This window comes from Apis cerana, linkage group LG5 (genome assembly GCF_029169275.1).
Source record: "Apis cerana isolate GH-2021 linkage group LG5, AcerK_1.0, whole genome shotgun sequence".
Taxonomy (NCBI): Eukaryota; Metazoa; Arthropoda; class Insecta; order Hymenoptera; family Apidae; genus Apis; species Apis cerana.
In genome coordinates, this window is record NC_083856.1 from 6940312 (window position 1) to 6956344 (window position 16033).

General features: G+C 33.7%; 1 protein-coding gene across 8 annotated transcripts in view; it reads left to right on the forward strand.

The window, feature by feature from the left end:
• Window positions 1–16033, forward strand: part of LOC107997579 (DNA-directed RNA polymerases I, II, and III subunit RPABC3) — a 59345-nt gene that overhangs the window by 173 nt on the left and 43139 nt on the right. For 5 of the 8 annotated variants that reach the window (XM_062074774.1, XM_017056272.3, XM_017056273.3 and 2 more), the window contains exon 1: window positions 862–988. Coding sequence is in view for 2 of the 8 variants with exons in the window: in XM_017056269.3 (XP_016911758.1) it covers window positions 916–988 (73 nt within the window). In the remaining 6 variants the exon portion in view is untranslated. Of the gene's footprint in view, window positions 1–861; window positions 989–8438; window positions 11328–16033 lie in introns of those variants that run through there. The other 3 variants (XM_017056269.3, XM_017056270.3, XM_062074776.1) reach the window with 3 other exon arrangements.

Sequence of the window (16033 nt, forward strand, 5' to 3'; positions counted from 1 at the left end):
ATTTAATAATATAAAATATTACACATTAAAAAAATTCAAAAATTATGAATTTAAATTATGAATATTTTCTATGAGAATCTTCTAAAAACACATATATTTTGCAATTTATAAATAAGAAGATATAGTATATATTATATATTTAAAATTATATTCAGTATAAAAATAAATTAGAAAAATCTGTCAAATATAAAATTATTTTTTGTTGTATTTGACATACTTTTTGTGTAATCTTTTATATTTAATTTTTTGCAAATTTTCTGATGATTGTGCAACATTATGAAATCCCTAATTTTACGTAACGCGTTATATCAATGTCGAGACTTATTGCTATACGTATATCATGATAGGACCCTCTTAAGCTGCGTAAAAGGATAATTTTACTGCGTAAAAACTGTAAACCTGTATAGTGGCTCCCTCTTAATTGTTACAAATCGAGTTCAAGGTTATCTGAGTCTTAAATCTAATAAACAACATTACTTCCTAATTGTATTGATGTTTTACTAGAAATACAAAAAAGTTATTATTTATTATTCACTATCATGATTCTTTTATCAATAAAAATTCAAAAAATTATCGATGTTTCAAAGAATAATATATATAGTTTGCATAAAATAAAATATTTATGACTAAATATCATAAAAATATAAACTATTTCAGATATTTTCAAATTTACGTTTTAAAATAATATCAATCTTTTATTTCAACATAAACATTTAAAGAAATATTATCTACTATCCTTGAAAAGGAAATAAAAATTGTATGTCGATATATTTCATATTATATACATTTCTTATATTTCATAAACTTTAAGTTACGAATATTATGTATTTTTGAACTACAGTCATTTAAAATTACATTTTCAGACATAAATTTAACATTCTCTACCAGAGGGCAGCAACATCAGAAGTGTCTAAAATGGCGGGTGTGCTGTTCGAGGATATTTTCAACGTAAAAGACATCGATCCAGAAGGGAAGAAGTTTGACAGGGGTAAGTCTGAAACACATTTTATACTTTCGTTTATTTATAATCACTGTTAGGATGAAATACATTGCATTGTTATCGAATTTTTAACCGTTAAAGAAAGAACGTTTTGTCGACATTTGTTCTCTACGGAAGTTGCCGGGAAGCACATGGCGTGACTGTTTGATTTAAATACTAATTTTTATACACAAATTTCTAGAAAACTTAATTGACTAATTGGCACAAGAATAAAATCTGTAATTCAATATTTGTTCATTGACATACATATTATCTATAATATAGTATATTTGGAATATACTAAATTATGCTAATCATTCGTCAATCGTCTTGTCTTCTACAATAGCGGGATATTTAAAATTTAAATAAAAAAAAACAATATATATAAAATCATGTTAACTAATTATGGCAATTTAATATTATAATGTACATATATTTAATTATTAAAATTATTAAAAGATTAATTAATATTCAAATATTTAATATTAATATAAATATTTATCAAAAATTGATTATTTTGTTTTTTCTAAATTTTCAATATTTCAATATAATGATTTTCTGTATAGCACTATATAGAAATAAAATAGAAAATATTTGTTAATATGATTTTTCCCTAAAAAAAAGACACACAGGTCGAGCATGTTTAACATTTCTTTCAATTTGAAAGGCAATGCTTTGTGACAATGCAACTTCATTCTTCTTTATCACCTTGAACTCTGATATAGGATTCATTATTGATATTTCTTTCACATATATTTATTGTCAAATATATTTTAATAAATATTAATTCTATAAATCAAAATGTTTTTATTAAGATCGTTAAAAAGTTAATTAAAAAGGACTCTATTGCGTGCTACTTTTATTTATTTGTCGTTATTATTTATTAACTTGTTTTTCTACAATAATATTAATATATACACTTTTATGTTTGCTTCAAAAATTTATTTTTTTTTAATATTTAAATTTTTTTATTTATAAAAAAATTAAAAGGGTGATGTATACTTTTGATTTTTATGAGACTGTATTTATCAATACAGGAAGTTTATGCATTGAAGGTCATTTAGAAATTGATACGCGTGCCAGAATTATGCGTCATTGATACCATATGCCAAAGTATACGTGCCAAATGTAAGCTTAAAAAAGGAATTTTTTTTTTTTTATGTTAAGAATACTTGATATATTTATACAATGTATACAATGTATTACATTTTCACAAGATTTAAAAAATTAATATCCCTATCTCAAATTATTCCAAAATTAACAATAATGACTTTAGAATTAAAAAATTTTTTCTTCTAAAAAAAAAAATTCTTTTATCATTCAACTTCTTTATCATCATCTTCTTTGCAATATTATACATTTATATATTTATATATTTACTTACATTTGTCAATGAAAAATTTTGAATACAAATAAATTTTTTTTCATCGAATCAATACTTCTGAAAAAATGACAAGATGGCAAAATAATTTGCAAAAAAGAAATACATCTTGTATCGCGTCACCCTATATTTTCACCTACATTATCGCTGGGAAAGGGTTCCTCTGGAACAGCGGCGTTCCACGCGGATGGGTGTTAGTGGGGCTAGCTTGGTGTGCAAGCGAGAGAAAAGATGGGATCTCGGTTAGCAGGGAAGAGAAAGGAGCAAAGGGGCGGGAAAAAGAGTGGCGGGACGCTGAGAACGGTTTCGAAGCAGCTCAAATGATGGAAGAGTGGAAGGAGACTGGCTTCTCCGTGGTAAAAGCATGTTTTTCCCCTTTTTTCTCCCGATTGCATACATATTCAGTTGCTCTGGAAAGCATTTCTCGTGAAAAATGCGACTAATCGTTACGTTCCACGTGGCTATAAATCCAACCCGTCCGTTAGAAACTTTCGCTGCGATGATGCCATTTCGTTTCGATTTGCAAAGAGTTCTATCGCAATAATTCACTTTGACTCGCGGAATCAAGACATCTTCAACGGATATAATACTTCATTCAAGGTATTCAATATCGATACACGTACGAAATAGAAAGCGGACCGACGCAGGGGAGGTTTGAAAAACGACCAAACGTATATTATCGTCCCTTCCTTCCGTACGGTGCGCTTCATGTCCGCGCATCCTTGATATGGGTAGCGAACCTTTTCAAAAAACATACGATAGCATTGCAAACGGATGGATCACGCGATGCAATTTCTAACTAATACCAAAATTCTCGATCAAATACACTACTCCCCATACAGTGACAGTTTCTCTAATCTCTATAAACATCCAGGATAAATAATACGCGTATGTGTGTATATATATATATATATATATATATATATATATATGTATATATATATGTATATGTATATATATATATATATGCCATGGTGGGTATTCGCGGACATCATTTACGCGACAATTCCTCTCGACTTTCACCACAAACGTGGATAGACGTTTATATAGGTATACAGAATGAAAAGGGCGGTGGGACGCGATCCGCCGGCAGCGAGCTGCTTGGCGGCAATTCAAGGGGTGGGACGGGGAGGGTCATGACGGGTTTGCCGGGGAGTCGAGGGGTGAAAGACGAGGGGGCTGGCAGTCTGTGCTGCGGCCGGTCGATGCAGCAACGATGCCCGCAGCCGCAGCAGCAGCAGCCAGCACCACTAGCACCGAGCAACATCGCATTCGCGTAATACGACGCGACTCTGGGTGCTGTGGGGTGGCCAATTCAGTGGAGGGGGAGCAGCCGGGACGCGTTAGACCGGCTTGGTGGGGGTTGACACGGTCAAGGTCAGTCTCCGTTCCAAGGTCACGGGGAGATGTCATCTCAGGAGGGAGCCGCGCGGTGTTCTTTCTCTCTCGCTCTCTCTTTCTCACTTGCTCGCGTCACGTCTTCACCTTCGTCCTTTCTCTTTCTAATACGGCAGCTCGGTTTTCCTTACGCACTTTTCCCCTGTCGATATCATTTCTGTGTGACAATTGCAAAAAATTTCTTTTCCTTTCGCTTCTCTTCTTCGTATTTTTCATTCTTTCTCCATATGTCTCCACGCTAATTTTTTGCTTGATGGTTTCCTGTTCACGAACCAAATAGGATGGAAACAGATGCGAGGGTGATTTCTCAAGGCTTCACTTTTTTTATTGTCCATTATTTATGTTTTTTTTTATTTTTTTATCAATAAAATAAGAATCGTTTGAAATTTTCCATTTTGCGTTATTATCCTAATTTTTATTTTATAGTTAACGCTAAGTTAATATAAATTAAGGATTTTATCGTTAATGCAAATGTTAATATTGTCAGTAATCAAGTAATGATTTGATGAAATTTTAATTTCGATTAATTTAATTTTTTAAATTTGACCGACCGATAGTTTTTAAACGAAACGGTAGAATCTTTGGCCATCGAAATCGATTTTATTCGACAGCCCTGGCGTCAGCCGTGGAGTTGGAGGTCGCGTTAAGTCCCATTCCCACGATTCGAGCCCCGTTAATTAAATAACGCTGATCAATCCGTGTCTGAACGACCGGTCAATCAGTGTTTTATTTGCGAAGCATGTAAATTCATTTTCAGTTTGTTTGGTCGACGTTCCAATTTCGCTTCGGGTTCCTGTCAAACACTAAAAATCCGAACGCTATGCTTCGTTTCGTCAATGTAACGTTACTTTAGAACACACCCACGACACGTAAAGTCAATCGATTTTACCTTAATAGCGATATTATGGAAAAATTTCAGAATAGGAAAAAGAAGAAAATAAAAATTCAAATATCGAGTTAAATTTTTAAAAATTTTAAAATTTTAATCGATTTATAAAGCATAAAAATTCTACGTGTGAAATTTCAAGCCTTATTTTGCGTGAATTCTTTATTATTATTCGAATCAGAAATCACAATTGACAAGAAGAACTTTTATTATATTTACAACCTCTTATATATATGTTTCCTAATAATTTCAGATATTGAAACGTCAAATTTATATAGAATTCAAATCAAAGAGTACATGGTTTTAAGTTCCTAGCATCTAATTTTCATAACTCTTGCGTCATCTACAGTCGATTTATCCTGCATACTTCCATCGATAATAAACTCCCATTCATTTCACTCGCTCGATCCATTCTCTATATCTGTTTGCAGCAACGGATTGAATACGCCAAAACAGTTCCAACTTGTTGCAATCGTACAAATGGACCTTAACGCAACTCGTCATAATCGTTGCATCTGCGTTTCAAATGCTGAAACCGTTAAACAATAATTTATTCTAGCATTGAGCTAGTTGCTGCGTCACGATATTTCCTTGATCCGTGTAATGAAAAATTAATAATAATAATAATAATAAGCCGCTTATAACAAGTCGAAGAATGAAATTGACGTTATCTCTATCCCGATGATGCAACTTCCTAGAAGAATTGTTCTCGATGAAATCAATATTTCCGGTCGACAGGAATTCCTAGAATTTCTTGTTCAGCCTCTTGAACGAGGGCAGAGATTCACTTCCCGGAGATCCTCCGCTCCGTGTACGCAACAATATTTGTATAGGTATCGGATTCGCAAGTATCTTAAAGCATCGATTGTTCGGTGAAACGGAATATGTCTGGAAGAATCTGACACGAGTGGTAGTAGTGGCCGCATTTAGAATTTCATCGTGAATCGTGCCGGTCGAAACGGCCTTTTGACGATCAATCATATTGCTCTGAATACCTTCGGTCGAACGGGATCAGATAGTCATTAAATTGGCACGACCATTGTGCGTTGAAAGATGATGTTTTCTACGATTTTCAAACAAAAGTAACTGGATATCCGTATAAGATTAAAATTAATAAGATAGGAAAAGAAATATCACTTTCATGTGGCCGGAAGCGGTGAAAGGTAGTTTGAATGGGGGAGAGCGAAACAAAGGCATCAAGGGAGGAAATGATATATCATTAATAAGCGGCATTAATCCGGTCTCTTGTTTCTGACGGCCGTTTTGCCAACATGATATTCCAATAGGATGTGCCTCTCTCTTTCACCCTTCTGTCTTCTATGACGTGATATCGACTTCATTTCCATTTTCGCGTATACATATAAAATTAATCACTTGTAATGAATCGTTGCTGGCGAATTTCATCGCGAGGAGATGCGGGACCCGATTTCGCGTATTAATTCTCGTTTGACGAGATTTCAGTAATTTTATATCTTAAAGATTTTTTTTCAATGTTAGAACTTTCCAATTTTAAAAAGAAAAAATGTTATCAAATTCGATACATCGAAACCATAACGCTCTCCGCCATAATAACCCCTTTAAAAAGAAATATCACTCCCGAAATAAATGTTCAATAATCGATTCACCGATATTCTCTTCGTATATTCGTATGACACTTGGGACGTGTTCGTCGATCAAAGTATCTCGATGCGATTCGAGGACGTATTTCTTTTCGCAACCAACTATTTCGTCGAGCAAAGCGATGCTGTAAGGGAGATAACGTTAACAACGGATCTCGCGTTGCTTGTGTTTCGGTGCTTTTGTGAACGAGAGACTAGGAACAGGTCTGTTACGAAGGTCGACCGCGACGATCTGTCTTGAAGGCCGATCGATTATCGGAATTGAATCATCGCTCGTGGTCCAACTCCCTTTCGATCAACGTCGTAAATCTGGCGATCTTTTAACGAATTTTAAGACTGGTTCTAACCTCTTTGAATTATAAAGATTGGAACGGTTTGAAATTGCATCGATTAAATCGAGATAATAATGTTAATGGATTGCGAGAGAAACGTGAAATCAGTAAAATGATATTACATATGATAAATTTGTGGTATAAAATATATACTACAAATGTGTGTATAAATTATTACATTGATATATTATACCAATAATTATATATTATACAATCTCTTTTATTAAAATAAATATGCACATCTGATCAAAGTGCGAGAAATTAATATGAAAATTGATCGAGTAATCATTTTTTTTTTCTATATTGTTTAGTTTTTTATCTATTTTTGTTTTCAACGATTTATTAATAGATTTAATAAAAATAGACGTAATCGTATTTAATAATCTATGTATGCAATTATAACATCTAGTAATTTTTTATATTCCATTTTATTGCCAATATAATTAATAGGAACGAAATCTGGAAAGGTTAGAAATCTAATCTAGAAACATTGCATCTTATTTCTCAATCCAAGAATTGTGTTCAAACAAAACATGGTTTGCTCTTTGCCAAATATGAGAACAACGATTTTCCTATATAACGCGATCCAATTTTGTCCTTCGTGACGCACAATCTATTCGATTTGGAAAGTTTCGAATTCGTTTATTCGTCTATTGTTGGAGAGCGTACTGTTCCAGCCTCCGCACTGCCGTATCGTTTATCTAGAGTGCTCCTCGAAGTCGATATGGCCGCAATGGTAGTAGTTTGAAACTTTAAATCCTAGAGAGCATCCGGAATATATAGGTCAGACGACCCAATAACGATTAAGGCCATGACCTTGGCCGATAACTGCCATCGTGCACGGTTTTTGTATTTGCCACGAATTGGTTAAATCCGTGGAAATAATATATTTATAGGTAACTTTCAATTCAGATAGCGTCTATTTTAAATTAGTTTCTTGGATCACTCCGTTCCTTTCACGTGATGTAACAGTCACGTTTAAATTGTTTCTAGAATTCGATGTTCATTATTGCATTTTTTATTTCGGTTTTATTAACAAGATGAAGAATTAACGATAAAATCGAATTAAATATACGTATACGATATAATTATATTCATTATATACATGTATAAATTTTAAGGCTATTAAAGCTAGCTAAGTAGATCGTGTATGATACTAGTCAGACGATACAATATTGCATATAATTTAAGTAATATGTATGATATCCGTTATCTTTCATTTGATAAAAATTCCTTCCTATCAATTGTAATTTTATATTTTTTTCAACGTGAAAGTATTTATAACAATATTTCATTACATTGAAAGAGAAGAAAATTAGTTTTTTTGATACAACAATATAAAAATTCCTAAAATTTTGAAATACATATTGTTAAATTTAAAATGTTTCTTCTTAGGAAAAAATGGAAAATATAATTTATTATAATTTTTCTTTATCCTCCACCTGATAAGTACTTTTTCTAGGAGAAAGAATAAAGCGAAACATAAACGATACAAAGTTCAAGTTAATAATATTCTACTTTGTATTACGGCGATCGTTTTGTAAATTTCCACATTAAATCGTTTCATTATCTCGATCATAGCCTCGAAGCGCGTTGCGAGTTGAATATTAAAGGTATCAGAAATGATTTTCAATCTTCTAAAGAACGACGAATTCCTAATGCGACATCGTCCAAGGAAATTTCATAATTGGGTCCCCTTCATCCAAGGAAAAGCTGAAAAAACGGGAGAAGAAAAATTCTGAAGTTCGAAGTTGCACAATCCTTTGGAAAGATCATTCGTGACAGTAGGTCACCTTCCATTGCCGGGTGCTGAGGTAATTCGAACAATTTACTCGGACAACCAGATCGTTGGCGAACCTAATAATTTCCTCCTTCTGTCCAAGAATCGTGCATAAACGTGCCTCGTCTTTATTTTTAAAAGACGAACCACTCGTCCTCCGAACAAAAAACATGTCTTTTTATCTTGAATGTGTAGGAATGCTGCATTTCCAAGCGACAATATTGATTTGCTTATATTTTCAATTTGAAATCAATATTTGAAATTTTGAATGATCGACGTTGTCACGATTATATTATTTTAAAAATAATTGCGATTCACAAGAAATAGAGTTATAATTGTTAAAAGCGTTCAATTGTAAATTTATAACCTTGGCAAAATAAAGAATCTTTGAAATTGAAAACTCATTGCACAAATGCTAATTATATTCCTGTTTCTAAAATATTTCTATTCTTTTTAAATTACTTGAAAGAAAAACTTTGTTAAAATTATAGTTTAGCTGAAAATTATCAACCATTATTGTGTATAATATTTTATCAGTAAATTAGTATATTAATAATTCTTTGTTTGTTAGTATGTGATTATTATATTGCTAAATTTTTTATTTTTTTTATAGTTTTTCAATTGGTTGATTTTTTTTTTGTTATATAGAAGTATAGGAAATTTGTAAGATTAACGATATGAATCATCGAGTTGGTAAGAAGTCTTGCAAATAGATACTAATGTACACGTGAACAACGTGCTGCATCAAATTACAATCCAGCAGGGACTAGTGGGAGTGCCCAGACTGTATTTAGTCGGCGTAATAGTTTCTTTAACGACCTAATCAACGTGGCTGCCGTAAACTCTAATTACCGGTTAAACTGTGCGTTCGTAGCAAGATAACTGTGATTTCATCGTTTAAGCCGACCTTTTAGGTACAGCATGTGAAAGTTCATCATAGTTCAGTTTGGTACTAATATTAAACTCAATTTTATCCATCTGAAGACGAAACATTAAACTTTATTCTCCCTTCTATTTCTTCTATATATCTTTTATTAGTGGTAGTTAAAATTCCGGGATATTTAAATTATCCTTTTTCAATCAGTAAATTCTTAAATCAGTTTCTTCATTTCCATATTTTTCCATACCAATTTATATTGACTTGAAAATTTTCCTCTCCGATTGTTAGAATTTTTCTTTAATAGCGTTATATAACATAACTCACGTATTTAGTATCGCATTTTGGACAGAAACACAATGAACTCGTTAACACAACCGATTGTCAATGTTCAATTTCAGTGGCCGTTGAATTGCGTAACACTCGTGCCCATAAGAGCCAAATGATGAAATAATAAAGAATCTTTGAGAAACGCCCGCTCTTTGGGAGCATGGCGTTAAGTTAAACTAACATTATCCATTTAATCTGATAAATGACGTTGGATTAATCAGGCAGTGGCGAATGAAGCACAGTGTGCCGCCGGATGCAAGGCACGTACTCAACGCGCGTGATCCTCGTCCTCCGCTAGCTTTTCTCCTTGTCGACCCATCTTACTTTTCCACTTTGCACCGTGACCTATTTTGGCGAGACGCGAAGATGAAGGAGATAGAATCCGTAAAAATCGGTAGAACGCACTATTCAATTCGTATTTCATAATTCGATAGAAATTTAACAATATAGTAATAGGAAGAGATGTATTTCTTTTGAGACATTCTCTGAATAGCGTTGTACGAAATGATATGATTTATTTGTCAGAATTTTTTTGTCAGTTATAAATAAAATTAGAAAAGGAAATTAATATATTACGTACAAATCTTAAATTTTATTTATATGAAAAATTATTTGATTTTTTATGAGGAATTTTATCATAAATACAAATTTCTTTTGTAATATGAATTGAAAAACAATTATGTTCTCATTCAAATTACGAGGAACCAATCTTTTCCGCTGTAGCAAGTGTTTGTAGCTGTAAGAGCGCGGTACCACCTGATAACCTACAACGTCACGCGATTGGTCGTATAGTGGCCGACCGACCAATCGGCTTATTGCTTTGGTATGGCGCGTTGTGCCGGTTACCGGCTTTCGTACTGGTTCGGCTGCTGGCCCGCGGCTGGTTGGTTCGCCAGCAGTTGCGCGCAAAGTGAGAAAAAACGAGAGCGAGTAACGTTTGCGTATTTACGAGATAAAGACAAATAAGAATTGTGATCGTACAGTCAAATGTTTTCCTGTGTGCCTATTTTGACCAAGGATAGACAAAGATAGAATGAAAAAAGAACTGCAAGTAGAAACATGCGTGAACAACGAGGACAAAAGTAAATAGCGAAGAAAGAAAATGGACGCACGGGCAACACGAGAGGCAAAACGAGAGAAGAGGAAAGAAAGAACGTGTGTATGAGCGAAATACCGCAATGGAAGAACAGTTCGAGCGAGAAAGAAGCGCGAAAGTGCGAGAAAGATACATCGATGAAAAAGGGGGGCACGGTGGTGCGGTGCCGGCTGCCTTCAGCGAGTCGACAGTTTGGCGTTCGGTGTTGCTAGGCGCGAGGGCCACTGTCAGTGCCAAGGCGGCAGCCGGCAACCTTCTCGTGCGACCGCGAATCGTGCCACCTTTTCCGTCGTTCTGTTACTTTCGCCGAATATTTGTTTCGTCATTCCTCATAGTCTTATTGCTGCGGTTAGTCACGCGATATTTTCTCATTGTTTTTCACCTGCAAACCGATGCTGCTGTCGAAGATGCATTTTCGAGACTGTTCCAACAGCGAACCGGCACCCGGTCTCTGGGTTACCTCTCTTTGTCAGCACTGCGTCGCCGTCGTGGTAGTGCTGCGTCTGCGTGCGTGTGTGCGTGAAAAGCCCGAGAAAGACATAGACGTACGAATTCAATAAAGTGACGAACGATGGGATGTCCATTAAACCATCTTTTTCGTGCCAATTACGCCATTCTATAGGAATACCGTTTTGGAATCAGCAATCAGGTAGAAATCAAATTATCTTGTGAAAGTTATGAGACAGGATGGAACAGTTCACGCATCTTGCAACAAGTTAATAAATTTGTTCATAACAAACTAATCGCAGATTTAAATCTATTATAATGCTTTGAATTAATTTTTAATTTTCGTAGCAATGTGTACAAACGATTTACAAAAGTCAATTATACGCGGAATATTTAGCACGCTATTCCATCCGGCTCTTATTCTTATTTTGATTAAGTTTTTTTTATTGCTTTTCACTTAATATTATGTATTGTTTTATACGAGTGATATCTCATAATGATCTTTTTAAAAATAAATTTTGACATAAGGATATATATATATAACTATAAAACTCACATATTGAATTCACCACGCATATTGAATTTCGTCAGTAGAAAAATGTATACAAATTTCATTTAAATACTAATCAAACACATTTTGTTGCATTTTATCGCACATATCTTGAAATATGTTTTTTCACGTTTCAACTTTTCGTCTAAAATAATAAGCAACTTAACAAGTTAATGATAAATCGTTTCGATTTCATCGAACTTGTTGCGTCTTATCTCATATATGTTCGATAGTCGGGAAACACGCTTCCAACTGAAAACTTTTCAATACTATACATCAATATATATATAAGTTTTACATTTATTCGATATTTGAACAATAAATTATTTAGCGATATAAACGAGACTATCACGTCTGACACAGATGTATTATATTACGATCGACTAGTTATCGAAAAAGTAAACAAGATATCGAATTACAATTTGTCACAGACGCCTAGAAACGAAGCATAAAAATAGAATAGTCGTCATTGCTAGGTTTCTTCGAAATAATTTCATTTAAAAGTGGTACTTCTACTTTCGTAGAATAGTCATAAAATTTTTTATTTTTTGTATTCCTATATTTTGTTATATTCTTAACATATTACCGTAAAATTGATATAAAATGCTACAAAATATCACTTTTTCCATAAATTTCGATTTCGTATCGTTATGTTGATACAGACATTTGAATGACATGATAATAAAACGATATTTGACAAACTGCAAGGCTTGAAGAAAACTTTGAATAAAGAAGTATGTATATTCCTATAAGTAATGCATACACTTTCTGATTCGTCTTCGTGTCATTTGAATGTTTTCTAAGTGTCCGTTCATATGATTAAGGAGAACGAGTGTATAAATTAAGTGACTTCTACGTGCGCGGTATAAAGTTGTGCAAACGTATGCGCGATTTTGTTTCTGTGATCGATGCTTGAATTTTTTGTGATACTTCTTCCTCATAAGAGTAGCAAAATAAAAGTCAATATTGGTATAGATATTTTTGTTTCTCAATTATTTTCAATTACTATTTCGTCATTATCTAAAGACAATTCGTTACATCTATCAAACTAACAATGAAACGATCCATTTCCTTAAAGAAATCTTTAACGAACCGACGTCGTTTATATCATTGATATTAATTATTCATTGAATTTACTGATGTTTTTATTCAATCTCATTACTCTATCTTTTCTAACATATGGTTTGACTATCGATTATTCTTATTCTTTTACTCTAAAGTTATGCTCGTAATTTCTTCTCTGGCTATTACTTTCTGCCAATCGAACTGCGATCAGAACCGGTTCTTAAATCTCGAATCATTATAAAGCGTGTACCTGTCCCTCTATTCTTTCTCTTTCTCTCGTCCATTCTTTTTCAACTTCTGGATGTTTTGTGGCAAACACGCAATGAGTTTTAGCTCGATGAGTAAAACAAGCTCAATTTCTTAACGCATTTAATTAATTAATTGTGCTTCGACAGGCATAGGTAAAGCAGTGGCGTGGATCTATCGTTGACGACGTTGGTCTATGTAAAGAGTATGTGTCAATAACAGGAATCTCGACTGTCCTAAAGGAGAAACGCATTTCGAGTTAACAATGACAGCTCTAGTACGACTCTTTGTGCGTGTGCAAACGTGAGTGTGTTCCGTGTGGAAAAGGTCAAAAGATCGTCGAGAGGAAATCGTGTTACTGGCAATTAATCAGCCGACAGACGTGTGCGCGGGTATGTGGCGGTTGTATAATACCAATCGATGACTCTTCTTCACGAATGATGCTAAAAATTCATTTTTTTTTTTTTCAGAGAATTTCGAAGTTCGTTCAGTTATTACATTCAAATTTAAATCTGGAAAATTGATTCTAATTCAAAAATATAAATTTCATATTCTAAAATTTGAAATAAAATGTAAAAATTATTTTATTTACAAATATTTTAAAATTTAAATAACATTATTCTATTGAATTTTAGTTTTCAATCAATGAATCAATTTTTCTGTATTTTGTATTCGTATATAAGAATGTTAATAATGATGTTTATATCTACACTAACAATAAGATTTACGCTGGATCAGTGTCGTGAATAATTAGTCACGGGATTGATAGAAACAGAGTTTCGTGCAGTTAAATCCACTTCGACAGCTAGGACAAATGAAATGTTTATCGTTTCTCGCAATTTTTCTCAATAATTCCTCGGCAGATCTAATGAAATTTTTTGTTGTCCATTCTTGTCAGTCGTAATAATTTCTCCTACACTTCTATTCTTAATTAAATGTATATACAGAACATTCTTTAGTTAAATGTTCTTTTCTTTTTTTCATTCCGTTTTTTTTCCTTTTCTCGTATTCTCTCTTTTACTATATTTAAGAATTTTTTGATGTGCATCAGTGACAATTAATTCCATGAGAATTAAATAAAAATAAAAATAAAATAAAAGAATACTGTTTTATTATTTTATCCGGTTGAAAAAGCAAAACAAACTAGGATTAGTAAATTACTTTTTTTCGAATATTTAAGAAATGACTTTGAATATTTATCATTTAATAATACGTGTGCCAGAAGAAATAACTTGATGTTTTTAAATTTAATCTCTTATTTATTAGATCAACTTTAACAAATATTAAATCTTCTTCAACCCCTTAGGAACTATATTGAATTAGACTTGACATTCTAATAAAACTTCGTTTCAAGTTTTCGTTGTACTAAAAATTTAGTTTTAGTGATAATATATTAACGGGTAGACGGGTTATTCATTGCGAAACTGAAAATATAGCCAAACTGTGAATAGCTTGCGAAAGTGGCTTATGAAATATGAATCAGTTGGGATAAAGTATCACGTGTGTGACTTGAATCTCAAAGGGTTGATTCAATTTTTCTGTTATTAAAATTTATTAATCGAATATTTTTATTTCTATAACTATAATAAATTTAAAATTACTCTTCTAATTATCCTATATTATTTTCAATCGTTAAATCTCTCATTCGAGCACTATCCACAAAATCCAAATTCTTTTGTCTATTTACAACTGTATACTGATAATGATCAGTATCGAAACTTGTTCCACGCGTATTACAGTCGTGCAATTACGATATTGCCAAGTCCGTTTCACACCTGGGAGCCAGTTCCCGTCCATTTTGAACTTCTGTGAGTCTCTCGATCGTTCAATCTCGAAATGTCTTCGCGAAAGGGTTTCGATATGGCGGCGGATAGAGGGAGAAAGAGAGAAGGAAAGAGTGAAAAAAGAGAAAGAGATTGGTTTCGAGGAACGACCGGTCCCTCCGTGTCTCCTCCACCCGGTCGACCTTGAAACCAGCTGACAAACCGAGGAAGAAGTGGCAACAGCATCGTTCGAAATAAGGGGAAGGGATTGCGCAATGCTTCGAAATACCATGACATCGGAACGCCCATTGTCGGACACCCTGCCACATCCTCGGGGTTCCTCTTTGTCTCGACGAATCCATGAAGAGGAAGAGGACGAACGAAGAGGAAGAAGGCAAAAAGAAATGGAGAATAAGGAAAAAAAAAAATCGTACAAACCAATGTGTGGTCGCCTCTTCAATCTCTCTTCCTCTTGTCTATCTGCTTTTTATTTTCTCCCTCTTTCTCTTTTTCCTCCTTCCCTCCTTTCCTCTCCATCTTTCTCTCTTCTTCTCCCTGATCTCTTTGTATCTTTCGCAGGCAGAATGTCGGCCTGTCCGACGGATGAATTTATTTTCGTACACGCCTTTCGACTTCACCGACAAGAGATTTATGCGAGAATCGCGGTCCGTGGCAAACTTTTAAGCGCGGCGGGGATTATTCATACCTCGCGGTCGCTCGATGAGGAATTAACGACGGGGGATGCGTTTCTCGGTTAAACGCGTAGGGGTTCGCCTGTGAAAAAAATATATCCTCTATATTTTCCCTTCTTTAGTTCTTATCTCTTCCCTCTTTTCGACTTTGCAATTCGCAGAACAAAATTACAAATAGTCTGTTTTTATAAAAAAAAGAAAAAATTACGTTCCTCCAACAGCGATTGTTTTCGTTGATGAATAATCATTTTAAATAAGGTTCGTCGGTATCTGTGGAAAAAATACTCGCTGATAATTATAGATAGGCAGACATGATTTTTCCAGACAGTTTGAATTCCTTTTTAATCACGTAATCTTTAGCCTCGATGACGAATCCGCGATTACAGACTCTCTGACAACTAAATGAACAAATATCGTTGAATCTCGAGTTTCTTCTTTTAATCCTTTTCTTAATTAAACTTCGTTAAAGTTGGAAACAAAAAGTCTAAGTCGATGTGAAGACGAAAAAAAAAATTTTCCATTGAAAAACTACTATGTATAGATTGTTAAAAAAAAAACAAAAAATGCTTTCAAGGATTCTCGATAGCGATAT